Source organism: Perca fluviatilis, chromosome 11, assembly GCF_010015445.1.
Source record: "Perca fluviatilis chromosome 11, GENO_Pfluv_1.0, whole genome shotgun sequence".
Lineage (NCBI taxonomy): Eukaryota > Metazoa > Chordata > Actinopteri > Perciformes > Percidae > Perca > Perca fluviatilis.
This window is the reverse complement of record NC_053122.1, coordinates 31,860,637-31,878,893: the sequence shown is the minus strand read 5'-3', so window position 1 is coordinate 31,878,893 and position 18,257 is coordinate 31,860,637. Positions and strand designations below refer to the sequence as shown.

The 18,257-nt window shown below is 39.6% G+C and overlaps 3 protein-coding genes across 3 annotated transcripts; 1 reads left to right on the top strand and 2 right to left on the bottom strand.

Annotated features, from left to right (window-relative positions):
- Positions 1-9,398: 9,398 nt before the first annotated feature.
- Positions 9,399-11,907, bottom strand: dnaaf6 (dynein axonemal assembly factor 6). The gene is made up of 6 exons (XM_039814661.1): positions 11,766-11,907; positions 11,432-11,498; positions 11,195-11,300; positions 10,648-10,744; positions 10,090-10,127; positions 9,399-9,772 (listed from the first exon to the last, which is right to left on the bottom strand). Exons 1-6 carry the CDS (start codon positions 11,859-11,861, stop codon positions 9,622-9,624), a joined length of 555 nt encoding a protein of 184 aa, XP_039670595.1. The 5' UTR covers positions 11,862-11,907; the 3' UTR covers positions 9,399-9,621.
- A 289-nt stretch (positions 11,908-12,196) lies between these two features.
- On the top strand, positions 12,197-13,156 carry LOC120568891 (MICOS complex subunit MIC26-like). The gene has a single exon (XM_039816637.1). It carries the CDS (start codon positions 12,233-12,235, stop codon positions 12,875-12,877), a length of 645 nt encoding a protein of 214 aa, XP_039672571.1. The 5' UTR covers positions 12,197-12,232; the 3' UTR covers positions 12,878-13,156.
- Positions 13,157-13,658: 502 nt separating this feature from the next.
- eif3f (eukaryotic translation initiation factor 3, subunit F) lies at positions 13,659-18,164 on the bottom strand. The gene is made up of 8 exons (XM_039816635.1): positions 18,053-18,164; positions 17,543-17,613; positions 16,437-16,516; positions 16,215-16,352; positions 15,656-15,747; positions 14,921-15,057; positions 14,584-14,697; positions 13,659-13,835 (listed from the first exon to the last, which is right to left on the bottom strand). Exons 1-8 carry the CDS (start codon positions 18,162-18,164, stop codon positions 13,758-13,760), a joined length of 822 nt encoding a protein of 273 aa, XP_039672569.1. The 3' UTR covers positions 13,659-13,757.
- Positions 18,165-18,257: the final 93 nt, after the last annotated feature.

Sequence of the window (18,257 nt, the reverse complement as noted above, 5' to 3'; positions counted from 1 at the left end):
GGTGCCAAATGGAAGAAGGAAGGAAGAAGGAAGGACCGGAAGGAAGGAAGGAAGGAATGGAAGGATGAAGACCCGGAAGGAAGAAGGAATGGAAGACGGAAGGAAGGAAGGAAGGAAGGGATGGACGGAAGGAAGGAAGGAAGGAATGGAAGATCCGGATCTGGATCCGATTTGGTTGATCCGATGTTCGATCGGCGTTCTGAATCCGCGTCGATCCCGCCCGGCGCCTGATTCTTCCATCCCAGCCCCTCCCCTCTTCATCCCGCTTCTCCCTCCTCCTTGTTCTCCTGATCCTCCTCTACTTTAACTTATTGAACCACTTCACGTGACCCATGCCCTTCAGCTTCAGCTAAAGACTTCCAATAACAACCTCTATTTTCAGTGCTCTAACTTTAACGATTTTAATCTTTCCTTTAACTTCTTCTTCCTCTTCTACATCCCTCTCTGTTCTCCCTGTTTCTCTCCTTCTCTCTCATCCCGCCTTCTCCCTCCCTCCTCCCCTGTCTCTTTTTCTCTCTCTTCTCTCTCCATCCCTCCTCCCTCCCTCTTCTTTCTTTAACTTATTGAACCAATTTCCACTTTTTTCAACTGTTCTTCAGCTTCAGCTAAAGACATCCACAAAGTTCTACATATTTTGTCATTTTTCAGCTTTTAAACTTTTTAACGATTTCCACTTTTTCAACTATTCTCACTATTTCAACTTCTTCTTACAGATTTCAGCTATTCAACCAGTTAGCTTTAGCAATTCAGCTGTTCAGCATTCCCACGCATTTTCCGCAGGAAATGCATTTTCTAGTTATTATTCCGTCTTCCGTACGTTTTTTGGCTCTCTGTAACTTCTGCATACTTTCACCTATTTAAACCATTCAACTTTTCAAATGTTCAGCTCTTTCAGCTAATGATGGGACTTCTTCAACTTTTTTTCTACTATTTATACTTTTTAAAATTTAAACCCTTTTTAACACTTTTTTTTAACATTAAAGTCAATGAGCAGCCTTCAAATCCTTCAAATCCTCTTCTGCTTCAAAATGTATCTCCTCCTACATTCTTCCACCTACAGACGTGATTCAAAATTTAAAATGTTCACAAAATATTCAGCTATTCGGGGTCTACTTTTCAGGTTGATATCTTTTACAGTTTTTGTGAAAAAGCCTTTTAAGTTTAGTAATCTTTTCGCGATTTTTATCGATTAAACAGGGTTTGTATTATGCTTGCTAGAGTGGATGACATCACAGCTAGAGGGTGAAGCTTCGAAAAATTATCTTAGTTCCTTGTCTGTAAACTGCTCTCACGCCCACAATATCTACTTGTCATACACAATTTATACATCAAAACGTAGGTATTTTTGTCTAGTTTCAGAAAATCTGCTCGGTTTTGTGATACGTCTCATACTTTTGGCGCAGCGAAGCTTCAAAATGACGGAAAAAACAAATTTCTCTCAATCCGCAGCAATGATAAAAGGCGTCCATATTTTCCAGCGAAGAGCAGAACGAACCACTTTTTAAATTGCTGACATGCCCACATTTTATTGTTTATCCATATAAATTTTATACCGATACGTTCACAAAGGCCATGTGCCTCTAACGGTCAAGTCGCTGTTTCGATAGCATTAACTGTTGTGGATTTATTAAGGCTTGTTTGAAGGGTCTCTCACTCATTAGGTGTGGCGATTAATGATCAAAGGGAGGCTTTATAAATACTAAAGGAAAGATGTTTGTCTGTTCTGAAGATGGCGCAGTGGTTATGGCACATGGCTAGGGTGTGGGGGGCCCGGGTTCAAATCCCATTGTGGCATGTCCATCATTGTGTCCCTGGCTAAGGTGTTATTTGACTTTTCAACTACTCTCACTACTTAAACTTATTTTTACGGTTTTAAGCTATTCATCCAGTTTAGCTTTAGCAATTCAGCTATTCATGTTTTATTTTGCAAACACACACATGCACGCACGCAAACACACACACACACACATATACACACACACAAAGACAGACACACATGCAAACACACACACAAACACACACACACAACACACACACACTACTCAAAAACACACACACACACTCCCACCCACCCCCCACACACACACACAAACACACTCCCCACACACACACACGCACGGCTCGTCGCACACACCACACTCTCTCTCTTCTCTATCTCTTCTCTTCTGCTCTCCTTTCTTCTCTCTTTCTCTCCCTCTCTCTTTCCTCTTTCTTCTTGTTCAGCCCCATTCTTTTCACCTAATATATTTCACATCTCATCTCAGCTAGATTGATGCTTTTTCGTTCTATGCAGTATATATCTGATAATAATGAAAATATTTCTTCTGCTCTCAGTGTCTGAAGTGCTGGCGTGTACTACAGGAGACATATTAAGAGCAGGTGCTATCGTTATCAGATCAAAGAGATGTTTATAAACATTGCCCAGGCCCTTAGTAACCATGACAACACTTTCACAGACAGTCTACTGATTACTCCAGGCTTGCTGTAGGAGTCCTCTCTCCATCCCTCCTTCTCCCTCCCTCTCTCTGTCCTCTCTCCATCCCTCCTTCTCCCTCCATCTCTCTCTGTCTCTCTCTCTTTTTCTCTCTCTCTCCTTCTCTCTCATCCCGCCTTCTCCCTCCCTCTCTCCCTGTCTCTCTCTTTTTCTCTCTCTCTCCTTCTTTCTCCATCCCTCCTCCCTCCCTCTTTACTTTCTTTAAGTTATTGAACCAATTTCCACTTTTTCAACTATTCTTCAGCTTCAGCTAAAGACTTCACAATGTTCTACATATTTTGTCATTTTTCAGCTTTTAAAGCCAACTTTTTAACGATTTCCACTTTTTCAACTATTCTCACTATTTCAACTTCTTCTTACAGATTTCAGCTATTCAACCAGTTAGCTTTAGCAGTTCAGCTATTCAGCATTCCCACGCATTTTCCGCAGGAAATGCATTTTCTAGTTATTCTTTCTTATTTCTCTCGCGCTCTCATGTTTTCATTTCCTTCTCTTTCTTTCTCACTCTCTTATTCTTTATTTATTTATTTCTCTTTCTTTCCTTCACTCTCCCGTTTTTCTTTCTCTCTCTCTCTCTTCCTCTTTCACTCACTCTCTTTCTTTTTTATTTATCTCTCTCTCTTTTCTATCTTTATCCTTTTTTAAAACTCACATTGTCTTTGTCTAATGTTTTTTTTCTTTATAGGTCACATCTCAATACATTGTTTTATGTAAATGTTTACAGCACAAGCAAACAAAATAAAGTATCTCTTTCTAAATACATTTACTGCATATGTTTAGGACATTTTTGACTACCGAGGGCCTTAAAGACCTCATTTAAATTATGTAGAAAAAAAAAAGATCAGTTACAGGACGTCCCATACACTATGCACAAGTCATTTGAAACCATTTTACAGTAGCGTTTGGGAGATATGTCACATTATTCGACTTTGGAGGCCTATATTGACCTCATTTCTAATAAGTAGAAAAAAAGAATGGTCAGTTGTGATACAAGACGTCCCATACACTATGCACACCTCATTTGAAACCATTTTACAGTAGCGTTTTGGAGATATGTCACGTTATTCGACTTTGGAGGCCTATATTGACCTCATTTCTAATAAGTAGAAAAAAAGAATGGTCAGTTGTGATACAGGACGTCCCATACACTATGCACAAGTCATTTGAAACCATTTTACAGTAGCATTTTGGAGATATGTACGTTATTCGACTTTGGAGGCCTATATTGACCTCATTTCTAATAAGTAGAAAAAAAGAATGGTCAGTTGTGATACAGGACGTCCCATACACTATGCACAAGTCATTTGAAACCATTTTACAGTAGCATTTTGGAGATATGTACGTTATTCGACTTTGGAGGCCTATATTGACCTCATTTCTAATAAGTAGAAAAAAAGAATGGTCAGTTGTGATACAAGACGTCCCATACACTATGCACACCTCATTTGAAACCATTTTACAGTAGCGTTTTGGAGATATTTCACATTATTCGACTTTGGAGGCCTATATTGACCTCATTTCTAATAAGTAGAAAAAAAGAATGGTCAGTTGTGATACAGGACGTCCCATACACTATGCACAAGTCATTTGAAACCATTTTACAGTAGCATTTTGGAGATATGTACGTTATTCGACTTTGGAGGCCTATATTGACCTCATTTCTAATAAGTAGAAAAAAAGAATGGTCAGTTGTGATACAGGACGTCCCATACACTATGCACACCTCATTTGAAACCATTTTACAGTAGCGTTTTGGAGATAAGTCACGTTATTCGACTTTGGAGGCCTATATTGACCTCATTTCTAATAAGTAGAAAAAAAGAATGGTCAGTTGTGATACAGGACGTCCCATACACTATGCACAAGTCATTTGAAACCATTTTACAGTAGCGTTTTGGAGATATGTCACATTATTCGACTTTGGAGGCCTATAGCTACTTCCTTTCTAATAAGTAGAAAAAAAGAATGGTCAGTTGTGATACAGGACGTCCCATACACTATGCACACCTCATTTGAAACCATTTTACAGTAGCGTTTGGGAGATATGTCACATTATTCGACTTTGGAGGCCTATAGCTACTTCCTTTCTAATAAGTAGAAAAAAAGAATGGTCAGTTGGGATACAGGACGTCCCATACCCTGTGCACACCTCATTTGAAACCATTTTACAGTAGCGTTTGGGAGATATGTCACATTATTCGACTTTGGAGGCCTATAACTACTTCCTTTCTAATAAGTAGAAAAAAAGAATGGTCAGTTGTGATACAGGCCGTCCCATACACTATGCACAAGTCATTTGAAACCATTTTACAGTAGCATTTTGGAGATATGTACATTATTCGACTTTGGAGGCCTATATTGACCTCATTTCTAATAAGTAGAAAAAAAGAATGGTCAGTTGGGATACAGGACGTCCCATACCCTGTGCACACCTCATTTGAAACCATTTTACAGTAGCATTTTGGAGATATGTCACGTTAAGTGACTTCAGAGGTGTATAAAGACTCTTCTCACACATGAAATTGTACAGTACATACTTGAAATGATTAAGACTACGTGATTTATCACACTGAAATACTATATGATTTTTAAAAAAACCTAATTTGCTTATTCGAGCCATTTTTTTTATGAACATCATAAACTTTTAGAAACTTATCGAAAAAGACCACACACATGCATGAACATAAATAAAAATGCCATGTATTCCTTAGACCCTGCTAATAAAAATAAATAAAATACAATAAAATGTTCACTTTACATGGCTACTTTAAATAGACAATTTTAAATGGTAGGGAAACAATGTGTGCCTACTACTTGGTGCACATCTCAATAACACTAGCTAAGTAGATACATATGTCACACTGTCACAGAGAGAGAGAGAGAGAGAGAGAGAGAGAGAGAGAGAGAGAGAGAGAGAGAGAGAAAAACCATCACTGAATAGGAGTTTGATGGATTTAGGATGCTTAGCAGTACTGATTATTTACATGGAGTCTTGTGGGTTCAGGATGCTTAAAGTACTGATTATTTACATGGAGTCTTGTGGATTCAGGATGCTTAAAGTACTGATTATTTACATGGAGTCTGGTGGGTTTAGCGACACAAGCCTCAGCAATTCAATATATATATAATTTGCTTAAATTTTAAATACATACAGTGTTGATTTAATGGTGAAGTGTTAATTGTCTTAACCTTTTAGAGCTATACCTTTTTAAAACCTATTTAAGACCTTTCTGTTTACTAGAAACAGCTATGAAGTAGCTAGCGCTAAACCCACAAGGCTCCATTCAAAAAATAGTACTTTTAGCGTGAATAGAGCAAACACATTTTCACATGTATATCGGTAACCTATGTGTTTATTTCAACCAACACTAGAGTTGTGATGGTTGGAAAAGTGTAGAGAAGACCAAAAACGGCTTTTTATAGTTTTATTTTGTTTCTGTCGACTTTTAATGTAGTGTGTTTTATGATGCTTAAATGACTGTTTATTTACATGGAGTCTGGTGGGTTTAGCGATGATGTGTGTGTGTTTGTGTGTGTGTGTGAGTGAGTGAATGAGTGAGTGTGTGTGAGTGAGTGAGTGTGTGTGTGTGCGTGTGTGAGAGTCTGTGTGTGTGTGTGTGTGTGTGTGTGTGTGAGAGAGAGTCTATGTGAGTGTGTGTGTGAGAGAGTCTTCGTGTGTGAGTGTGAGTGTGTGTGTGAGAGAGAATGTGTGAGTGTGTGTGTGTGTGAGTGTGTGTGTGTTAGAGGAGGGAGATTTATGTTTGACAGGATGTCATGTGTGTGTGTGTGTGTGCGTCCCTCCCTCTTTCACTCCCTCTCTCTCCCTCCCTCTCTCTCCTTCTCTCTCCCTCTCTCTCCTTCTCTCCCTCTCTATCCCTCCCTCTCTCTCCCTCTCTATCCCTCCCTCCCTCCCTCTCCCTCCCTTCCTTTCTCTCTCCCTTCCTCCCTCTCTCTCTCCCTCCCTTCCTCCCTCTCTTTCTCCCTCCCTTCCTTCCAGAAGTCTCCATGATAGAATGTGTTTGTGTCAGAACTTGTTGCTCTGGTGATTTCCACAGTGCAGGGGTAGGGAGGGGGAGACAGTGTCTTCCATGGGTCCAACATGTAATGATAATTAATACTCTTAAGTTTGTTCTGTAAGTCAAAAACCATGGGTCCAAACGGCAAAATATTATGATCACCAGAGAGATAAAAGTCTGGCGAACGCATTGATGTGGTATGAAATATATGGGACACAGAGCAGGTAACAAACAGGGAACCATCTGCATCCTTCAGATTTCCTACATTTTGACCAACTATGACGTATGTAGAATGAAAATTGCACGGGAGAGAGCAATTTGTTTGGAAATAAATTTCAGCGAATCATACTGTAACTCCATTGTTTCTATCGGCAGTGTACGTCCGGGGGATTCCATAGTCACATGTCTGCGACCGCCACAAGATTTCCTACATTTTGACCAAGTATGATGTATGAAGAGTGAAAACTGTAGAAGGGAGAGCAATTTGTTTGGAAAAAATTCCGAGAATCGTACTTCAGCTCCACACTCTGACTCCCACTCTAACTCTGGTTTCAAATGAGGTGTGCATAGTGTATGGGACGTCCTGTATCACAACTGACCATTCTTTTTTTCTACTTATTAGAAATGAGGTCAATATAGGCCTCCAAAGTCGAATAATGTGACATATCTCCAAAACGCTACTGTAAAATGGTTTCAAATGACTTGTGCATAGTGTATGGGACGTCCTGTATAACAACTGACCATTCTTTTTTTCTACTTATTAGAAATGAGGTCAATATAGGCCTCCAAAGTCGAATAACGTACATATCTCCAAAATGCTACTGTAAAATGGTTTCAAATGAGGTGTGCATAGTGTATGGGACGTCCTGTATCACAACTGACCATTCTTTTTTTCTTCTTATTAGAAATGAGGTCAATATAGGCCTCCAAAGTCGAATAACGTGACATATCTCCCAAACGCTACTGTAAAATGGTTTCAAATGACTTGTGCATAGGGTATGGGATGTCCTGTAACTGATCTTTTTTTTTTCTACATAATTCAAATGAGGTCTTTAAGGCCCTCGGTAGTCAAAATGTCCTAAACATATGCAGTAAATGTATTTAGAAAGAGATACTTTATTTTGTCTGCTTGTGCTGTAAACATTTACATAAAACAATGTATTGAGATGTGACCTATAAAGAAAAAAAACATCAGACAAAGACAATGTGAGTTTTAAAAAAGGATAAAGATAGAAAAGAGAAAGAGAGATAAATAAAAAAGAAATTGAGTGAAAGAGGAAGAAAGAGAGAGAAAGAAAAACGGGAGAGTGAGGGAAAGAAAGAGAAATAAATAAATAAAGAATGAGAGAGAGAGAAAGAGAGTGAGAAAGAGAGAAGAAAATGAAAGCATGAGAGTGCGAGAGAAATAAGAAAGATTAAGAATGAAAGAGAAAGACAGAGCGAGAGAGAAATAAAGACAGACAGACAGACAGACAGACAGACAGACAGACAGATAGACAGATAGATAGACAGATAGATAGATAGATAGATAGATAGATGCAACTCGAGCGCTCTGAAAGCCCGTCCTCTCTCTGCTGGTACCAAAATTACCGTACTCATAGTAATAGGCGCACACGCCTCTTTTTATTGACGGCTGGCTAGACCGTGTATTTTCAAACCGCGGCTGGCTTGACCGCAGTGAAAATACATAGCTAGCTACGTGTCTGTAGCTGAATTAACCAACAGCTAAGTTAACATTTTCCTAAATGTACGATGACAACAATTTCAATATTAACCATACCCTTTTATCAGGTTCATCAGGTTAGTAGCTAATTCCGATTGGCTTTAAAACACAAATCAAGCAACAATTCTCAAGGTTAACAACACCGATAGTAGTAATTTGCGGTTAGCTAGCTAGCAGCTAAGATAACTCACCGGAATATTCAACTTCCACGCCGTTTGGACGGGGTCGGCAGCTCCACGACATTGTATAACTTCTCTTTCAAAAATCTCTCCTTGTTTATTGTTGCTAGTTTTTTAGTTTAATCAAAGTGGTTAGACCATTTCAACAACACAAGAGCTACCTGCTGGTGCTACTATTGTGTCCACGTTCTCTCTCCAGTAGCGGCCGGGGGAAGAGTTGAATGACAGGTGTTGAGAACCAATTAGATTGGATAAGATTCGCCAGGGACGCAGCGAGGTGCGTCCGGATGAGAATCTTTAAGAAACCAATTAGAGACCAGCTTCAGGTCACATGCTGGCCGAAAGTTTAAGGACTCACATACATAGACTGTATAACAGTCTATGCTCACATACACATCCATTTGGCCGGCGCCCTGCAGCCAAGAAACCGGAGGAAGCATATTGAAAAATAGCAAATAGTTAACCGATTAAAGACAGTTTTTATTAAATGCTGAGGCTCTTACTACCAGCCGGCACATCGTATGAGTAAACTATTTTATTTTTCATTTTTCATTTCATTTTTATATCATTTTTGTATACATTTATATTTATGGAATTTTGATGGGGGCGGCGCCCCAGCGCCCTCTATTGACAAGCCGCCACTACAAAATCCAGAAAATAATTAAGTTGATCATCATTATAAATTCTTCCAGAAAGAATCGTACTAAACTATGTTTAAGAAAAAGATGTCTACTTTCTTTATTGTTTAAAATAAGGGCAGACAACAGAGACTTTTAAAGAAAATAAGATCTAACAATTGTTTTAAACGGGGGCACAAACTGGATTTTGAAAAGTGTGGGGGACATGTCCCCCATGTCCCAAGTGGAAATTACGCCCTAGTGTACCATTCATAAAATATAAGCCTATAATTATGGGTAAAGCTTACCTGGGTCTACCATCTACAACAATCAGTCATCCAACAATAAAGCATCACAAACAAGACACACTTATTAGAAAACCATATTTAATTCTCAATGGAATGAGTGGGGACAGATGTTAAAACAGTGTGAACATGAATTACAGAAAACAAAGAGGTTATGCATATGCTGATCATTTCTCTAACCATCTCTTTCTTTGACCCATAATCAGAGTGCGTGTCATCTCCACTGTACACTGGTCTCAGATCTGCTCTATGTCTTTTGAATACTTGTTGGCTTTTGTCATGCTTTCTCATTGCATATTGATAACATCCATGGGGCGTTTCATTAGTAAAGTCACCTCCAGTTCCTCCCTCTCACTGAAGAACTGAGCCTTTCCCCTGTCGCTGTGGATCGGATGTGGGAGATGAAGACCCAGTTTACTGAAGAGAGGGGAGAAGACAGGTTAAAGAGTCGTGGAGAGCACAGGGGAGGGAGTGTGTATCTGAGAGAGGAGGATGTTAAGAGCAATGTAAAACAGGAATCAAAGCTCAGATCATGATGTCAACGGCTGATTAAAAGGAAATGTCTGTAAATGGGAACTTTTGGTCTGAACTGCTGCTGCTCCGGGGAAAAAAAAAAAAAAAAAAAAGGAAAAAATTTTTTTTTAACCACATTGTTGCTTTAGTGTCGGGGGGGGGAAAAAAAGGGGGGGTATATAAAAAACCTCTTTTTTTTTTTTTTGTGTGGGGGAGAGGGGATTTTTTTTTTTTTTAGGGGCCACATTTGTTTTTTAGTGTCTGGTAGTTTGATTTTCACCTAGGAGTGGGAAATAGTCAGAATCTTTAATAGTGTACACTCTGCACAGTTTAATCTTGCACTTTTATTCAAAGAGGATACCAATTTTCAACTTGAGTTATGTTGTCCAAGTTATGTCATTTTCTGACTATTCTTAATTATTATTATTATTATTATTATTAATAAGTGTTACTGCCTTTTCACTTCTAATGCAGGATCTGAGAAACTAAGGCTGTAAAAGTACTATTGTTTATTTTATGGATTCTGTCTTTGTATAGTATTAAAAAGTAATATTCTTTATTTAACTCTGACCTGATTTTCAACCGTTACACTTACTCTGCCTTATCTTTGTTGCTTAACAGTTGGATTTATAACATTTTTTATACGGTCTATAAATTAATTCTCCAAACCATCCCACAATTGGCAGTGGGAGAATCAGGTTATCTTGCTTGATTGTTTCTCTCTTGCTGTCCCTAAACACATCCTTGCACATTGTATTACATTGGGTGAATTAGAAATCCTTTGGTGGTCGATAAATTACCAGCAATGCTTCACAGCACATGGAGGATGGGTCCTTTCTGTTCAAGCCCAAGAACAGATCCTCAGTCCCCACACTCTGCTTCAGGATTATTTCATACCTGAACACAAAGGTTATACACACACTTCATTTTTCATTTTAAATCACATTAAACAGAATCAATAGGGAACAACAATGAACAGAAAGAAGCAGGCAGAAGTGAGTGTCAGCAGAGGTCGATGGAGTGGAAAATGTGGTATGCAGGTAATTGTGATAAATACTTTTCTACAAGCAGTCTCACCCTCCCCTGTACTTCTTTAATTAGTTTATAGCACAAAGGTAACCAAGGCAAGTATTAAGTAATAACTTAATAAAGTTTTATAATTAGAAAGTTGTGAGTTAAACCCTTACATGGGACAGTTTGGCTTTAAGGCTGACAAAAACCCTCAAGATAGGATGAGGAACGGTGCAATCTCAGTGAGGGAGTGTGTGGAAAAAAAATACTAAGTAGGAGATGTCTGCTTTCAGTGAACCCTTTGATGTGTTTTTTCTCCCGGCCTTGTGGTCTTACTCAGGCTGTGGCCGCGGGTCAGCAAGATCATCATACTGGGAGCCCTCAGCCACCTCTTCCTCTCTCCAGATATCTTTGCTGTTTTTCTTTACATGGCCAGCTGACACTAAAGTAACAGCAAAAACACACGTGCAAATTATGTTTTTACATTTCATCAAGCCGCCTGAGTTACTATAATGAGTAAGGAGTTCTTTTTTTTTTAGGAGTTACCCTATGTGCAGAAACACAAAGCATTACCTTCTTTATCTTTTTTGGTTGGGGGGCCAATGTGTCCAGGGCCCAGCTGTGCACAAGCTGTCACATTCTGGTAAGATGAACTGATGTTATTGTAAGCCAACAGAAAGTTTAAGCTGTAATTCAAATAAAACCTAGCTAATGGCAAACATCTATTCGGTCTGAAGTCACTAGCTAGTTACAAGACAACAAAAAACAAAAAAATATTAACTAGATAGATTTTCAGAAAAGCATTACTTTGTGCATCTTCCTTTAAAGAGTCTTATTTATTTGAGACGTGTAGCGTTAACATTTACCATAGCATTGAGGCCAAGAGGAATTAGAGTCTATATCTTACTTTACAGTCTTCATCATCGTCATCATCCTGCTGAGTCGCTAACAAGGCAGACAGATCCTTCAGGTTCTGAACGGACGACACTCCAAGACACTCCATTCAGAATAGCAGAAATTTACTTTTACCTTTCTTAAAGCAGTACTACTCCCTCGCATCGACCACACTTAAAAATTGCAAAAACTATCCAATAAAAACTAGCTAGTGTTAGCCTGAATATGTTACGCTGGCTATTGCTAACAGACAGTTTGGACTCTTGCTGTTGACACGTTCTGTTTCCATGGAGACGACCAGGCTTCCGGGCTGCCAGGGGAACCAGGGACTAAAAAAAGTTAATAACACGACATAAACAAAACATATTCAAAGACTAGCTTGCCACTGATATTTGTGCTTTAAAGCGTTTTAACAGCGTTTGTCATAAGTCAACTAAAGGCGGCGTGGTTATGACTTTGAGTACTAGCTAAGTAAGTCGTATGTCCCTCCTCAGACACCGTAGTGAATGCATGGTCCTGCATGGGATCATGTTGAAGGTGACAGGTAGCGCAATGCCGGTAGCTGCGAGTTTGTTGCCGATCACCGTATTTGCTGCTGCCGCCGCTGACGGGGAGACAGAGCGACCCGGCCCTTTACTCCGGGATGAGCTGTCTTTGTACACCGCTCCTCCGCAGAAGTCTCAGTATGTGGAGTCCGAAGCGGGTCAGCTAGAGCAGAGTGTCGCCACCCTCAGGAAGTCAACAGAGCCATACACGGAGTGGTGTCAGGGCACCTATGACAAAATTAAACCCAGAGTTCAAAGTGTTGTCAAGTGTGGGAATGACACCTACGCCTACTTGAAGAACCCCCCGAAGGACTTCTATCCCCGGGCAGGAGTTATCGGCTTCACCGGTGTCCTGGGACTGTTTCTTGCCAGAGGCTCCCGGCTTAAAAAGCTCTTCTACCCGGTGGGCCTGATGACCGTGAGCGCCTCCCTCTACTACCCGGAAAAGGCTGCGGCCATCGCAAAATCGAGCGGAGACTCCGTGTACGAGCGCACGGTGCAGAGCTACGCTGCCCTGGAGAAGATGGTGATGCATCAGAGGAAAGCTGAAAAAGGCAACGACTTGGAAACTAAACCCTGAGGATCCCAGTGTGACTCCGCAACTCAGCAATTAGAAATCAGCCTTTTCCTGATACTGTAGATTGACATGCGCTACCTAGACAGTACTAATCTGTGTGACTTTCTCATGCCCACTTTTTGCACTATGCTTCAAATGTAACTCAGGCCCGGGCATGGCCTGTCACAGGGGGTTCGCAAGTTGAATGATTAACCTCCGCTTCTGATTTGAATGTATATTTATATAGACAATTAAAAGTAAACTGTCTTCCATTAAAGTCTTCAGACATCTGTTGGTTTTAGACTCATGCGTTACTACCTACAATTATTTCATTCTTTAATCAAAGTACAATAATCAACTATTTTCATAATCAGTTAATTAGCATATTTTCAAGCCAAAGTGACACAAGTTTGACTTCCTAGTCTTATTTTATCGTACATTGAATATATTTGGGTTTTGGACTGTTGGTCAGACAACAATTTGATCACCTTGGGCTTTAGGAAGTGGTTATGTTTCTGTGAGCAAATGATTAACTTATTCTGAAAATAATTGACTAGTTAATCAATAATAAATACAAACAGTAGCAGGCAGCCCTAGAATGTCAAACATCAAAAAGGCTGCCCCGAAGGAGTTAACAGCTGTAAATGTGAGCCGTCTAATGTGTCTTGCGAACATTTATTCAAAAAGCCAGATTATATTAGCAATATAACCCTTCATGTAATGTTCATAAGCCATTTGTCAGAAACTAAATTGCATTATTTGTGATTACAATATTACCAAAAGACAATGCATGGAACGCAATTGGTTAAAACTTTGACTGTTTAACATCTTTATTCATCTCAGCCAAGAAAAGAATAAGAAAAAGTGTACAAAATTAAATATGAATCACTTCAATGAAATCCCCTCAGAGCAGCACCAGCTTCTCATTTAGAGCAATCTGTGCTTGGGTGAGGTTAGACAGGTAGGTCACCATCAGCAGATCCTGCAGCAAACAAAACAAGAGCATTTACATTTTGTTATTACAATCATATTCATAGTGACATTAAATGGGTTCATCAGTAAAACATGCTCATGCTTCTTCTACAGCATTACAAGCAAACAAAAGTCAAGGCCTACGAGGTCAGAAAGACAGAGCCCTGACTACAAATGTAACAACCACCCCTATGTTCCTAAGATGGCTGTGTATGCTGGACTGGTGCTAAGTAAAGGCGTACGAGACAAGAGGAGCCAGGAGAGCACTAATGACAGGAAGCAAAGTCTGATTAAATGCTTCCTGTAATCAATGGGAGTGTGCGATGTGCCTGAGTGCAGGAAATAAATTAAGAATGGAAGGCCAAAGCAGAGGGATCCAATCAGGGGACAACTATCAGCAGCGATTAGAAAAATTGTTTATGTGAGAAAGAAATATGCAGGTTTGTAACAGCTGAGGAGCACTCTTTTCCCTAGGTTTGTGGATGACTTAGGTGTGCATATCATGCGGGGGTTTAAGGGTCTTTCCTCAAAATAAATTAAGTTTTTCAATAACAAAAATATGCAATTTGACATCATTTTGGACCATTATCATCACCATATCTGTGTCTAAAACTTTTTTCACTGTTTTTGGCATTTTTTTCCACTGTTTTGGGGCGCTTTTTTGCCGCATTTCACATTCATTCCACTTAGGTGCTGCCAAAACCGGCTCGGTTGCTGCACCTAAGACTTATAATTGGTGGGGAAAACCCTGCACTTACATTAATGTTGGAATTGAGCATGTTCTCAAAGTCCTCGGCTGAGATGGTGGGAACCTTGTTGACCAGGTCCATTAGGAAGCGACCCACGCTGTTATCTGCCGCCACTTTGCCAGACTGTGACAGAGAACAGCATTAGCATTACAGCCACCGTAAACTTGATTACATGACAACTGATCTCTAGAGACACAACGGATTGATACAAAGTAGAGTAGCTGGAATATGAGCAGGAAAACAAATGGCGGAAGGTATTGCTTAATCATTTCGTACACACGAAAACAATGGACTAATCATGTCGGCTTAGGAGTCACACCAGCATTCCAATTGCTCCAATACTCACCAGCACATCATCGATGTATGCGAGCATGGTGGTAAGCATGTCCTGTACCCTGGCTGCAGAGCCAGCCACCTGGGATAGATCTGACGTCAGCCCCTTGGTGCGACTCGGAAGTAAACGTGTCCTCTGCAGAAGGTCCACTGGAACAAACACATGGGATTGTTAGAGTACAGTACAACAATTAAGAGCCAAGTACTACTACTAATACTACTTATAAGAAAAATGATATTGGCCAGAAAAATCAATTATAAACTGTGGAGCTACAACAATTTATAAATTAATCGATTAGTCAGTCGACAGACAAATAATCGGCAACAAATTCGATGATCGATTAAAAATTAAGTAATTTTTCATGCAAAAAAAAATGCTGTTTTCAGCCTCTGAAATATGAAAACTTTCTGCTCTATATCATATTAAACTTATATCCTTGCATTATATGTATAACTATATATGTTTTTATCCTTGAAATGACAAAACAAGACATCACCTTGGACTTTGAGAAACTAGGATGGACATTTTTCACTATTTGTGATTAATCAAGAAAATTGGCAGATTAATCGATAATGAAAACCATCGTTAGTTGCAGCCCTAATTGGCAGTATCTAAATTCTTTTAGACACCGCAATTAAAATATTTCTCACCCTTGACAAATTGGAAAAAACACAAATTTCACAATCAGAGACATTTAGACAGGAAGCATTTGTTTCCATCATCTTAATTTATTGTTTGTATTCTTACCGCCTATCCTCTCCGTGTCAAAGTAGACATACTTGACAGTCAGTGGGGTGAACATCACACCGACGGTCTTTCCTGGCACACCCATCTGCGCACTGTGTAGGAGATAAACAAGAACATTAAAACACACAACTAAAAAAATGTATATTACTCAATTGTAAGTCTCCACTGTCCCCATGTTTCAGTAGGTGGCTCAATGAAATGTTTTCTATGGCTAGATGAAACAGATCCGTTTTAACAAAAGGAATTCACAAAAACACTTTTAGAAGTTGTGGAAACCATTTTTGATATTGCTTGATGACCTAAATGTCTAATGTGTGTGTGTTGCTGCTATTCTACGCCCTTAATCTGAGCATGCTTTGATCTTGCACTGATACTCTGGGAGCCCTCCACCTGTGTGTGTTTTTTTGTCTGTTTTTGCTTTTTTTTATTGCTGTCGTGTCTAGTTTACTGTGTGACTGTTATGAGAAAAATAAAAAAATAAAAAGTTAAAAAACATTAAAAAGTAACTCTCAATCAGTAGTTGACCACACAAAAAGAGATGACAGGAAGATCAGCCAACCTGACGTAGGCGCGGATGCTCATCTTGCCACTCTGCAGCGCGGTATCCATTGTCAGGTGAATGGGGTTGGTGGCCTCACGGCTGTAGTATTCATGAATGAGCACAGAGTGTTCTGTGATGTCAAAGCCTGTGGCATACCTGTGAGGACAGATGTCACTGTGGTGAGAACAAGTGTCCCCCCCATTCTATATTTGAAATTCCAAATTGAATTAACTGACGCACCATCCGATGATGACCTCAGTGGGTGACACCCTCTTATGGAGCTCGTACATGTTCTTAGCGAACTCCATGTCTACAGCAACCTGTTGGCAAAGAGGATTTAATTTGACCCATGTCCTCTTCTCTACAAAACCTCTTCTCTCTTTAACAATGCAATATGGAGGCAACCATTTAGGTCTGAAAATCTTTGTAACAAGTAGAGCTGAAACAATTCTAACTTTTCTTGTACAATTAATTGTCTCAGAAATAATTGCAATTAACAATATAATAGTCTCTTTCAGTCAAATTATTAATCACGTTCATGTTTATATCACCACTGGTATGTGACCCAGATAATGTATCACAAATACACAGCCTGTTCATTATCATAAAAACATATTATTTTTTTTCCTTAAATGAACCTAAAAATGACAATTACCATCAACAGTCATACCCCTTAGGACCTAAGCTGAAGTTAGCAATTAATTGCGGTTAAACAAAGAAACGGCGATTATATAAAAGAATTGCAATTAGACAAATATGTAATAATTGTTAAAGGCCTAGTAACAAGCTCAACAATGTTCAGTTCCTTCACTTCTTATATCCAATAGCTTCCACTGCCTTATGAACAAGTTCCACAAGAATATGATGAAGGAATCCTACGGGAATTCAAGTTTTGTGCAGGTGTTATAAAATGTCCTGCAGGACAATCTATGGTCCTCCATGACATTTTTTAAATGCCCAACAGTTAACTATCTTGCAGGACATATTTACCTTAGGACTTTATACAATTCCAATGAAGCACCTTGTTATACCAATACAACACTTTAATATATAGTATATACTAGACTTTCACCAACACTGTGTGGATTACTACATGGGACAATCAATATAAATAGTCAAGAGTTAAGAGTGTGATCCAGATTTCTGGTTTAGTATCTTTCTAATTTGTATTTCTGTTTATTTATCTATCTATTGTGTCCATATAACGTTAGTATTTGTGTTGTGTGTTTGTGACTGATGTATCTAGGCTTCTGTAGTAACGGTACTACAATTCTCCATTGTGATTGACAAAATATTCTGTCTGGAGATGTCCTAAAGCACAACCCAAAATACGTTTACCAACATACCTCATCTTCAGACTCATTATGGGGGACAGAGAAGCAGTTGGTCACTTCAATGGAGTGCTTGTCAACCGTACCTGAGAGGGACAAACGTTACAAATGAGGCATTATCTTTGCTAACGTTAGCCGCCTTCGCATTTTTAGCTAGCAAACAAGAGGGTACGAGAAGAGGCTAAAACCATGACGAACCATCAGCAACGGCTAACGCGAATAACAACTTTCAATCCCGCTTGCTAGATGTCATATTAGTACAGACATTAATCAGAAAAGGTCAAATGACTTGGCAGACAGCAAAGGTTCCCATCTGCATGAACATTTGAGCCAGCTGTTGCATAGGTGCTGCTAGTTAGCTGTTAACGCTAGCCAGATGTAGCTAGCTTGGTTAACTAGCTAGCTACTACTGTACTGAACCAAGCCAACATGCGTTAGCAGGGAAGCTAACATGAATCCAGCTAGTCGTCACCTGTGTTATCAGAAAGGCTGTCCGTCCTACAAACATGTCAAGTTTCTGCTTACCCAACAGAGTCCCGATAACACGACTCGCGCCCTCATTTCTCCGCTCGTAAGAGTCGCAGATAGAAGCGAGAACGACGGGGTGAATTTTCACCACTGGCCCGTACACCGACATCTTGGAAAAGGAGGAGGACAGACGATAACACCGGCTTCAGTGAACACATATACCACCTAGTGGCCGGCGGCCGAACAGCGGTTATTATGAATA

Coding starts and splice junctions, on each gene's coding strand:
- eif3f (XM_039816635.1), bottom strand. CDS start 18,164: ATGTCGGTGTACGGGCCAGTGGTGAAAATTCACCCCGTCGTTCTCGCT. Junction 17,614..18,052: donor TGTTATCGGGACTCTGTTGG/GTAAGCAGAAAC, acceptor TGTCCCTCTCAG/GTACGGTTGACAAGCACTCC. Junction 16,517..17,542: donor ATAATGAGTCTGAAGATGAG/GTATGTTGGTAA, acceptor CTTTGCCAACAG/GTTGCTGTAGACATGGAGTT.
- LOC120568891 (XM_039816637.1), top strand. CDS start 12,233: ATGTCCCTCCTCAGACACCGTAGTGAATGCATGGTCCTGCATGGGATC.
- dnaaf6 (XM_039814661.1), bottom strand. CDS start 11,861: ATGGAGTGTCTTGGAGTGTCGTCCGTTCAGAACCTGAAGGATCTGTCT. Junction 11,499..11,765: donor ACGATGATGAAGACTGTAAA/GTAAGATATAGA, acceptor TCATCTTACCAG/AATGTGACAGCTTGTGCACA. Junction 10,745..11,194: donor GACCCGCGGCCACAGCCTGA/GTAAGACCACAA, acceptor CTTTGTGTTCAG/GTATGAAATAATCCTGAAGC.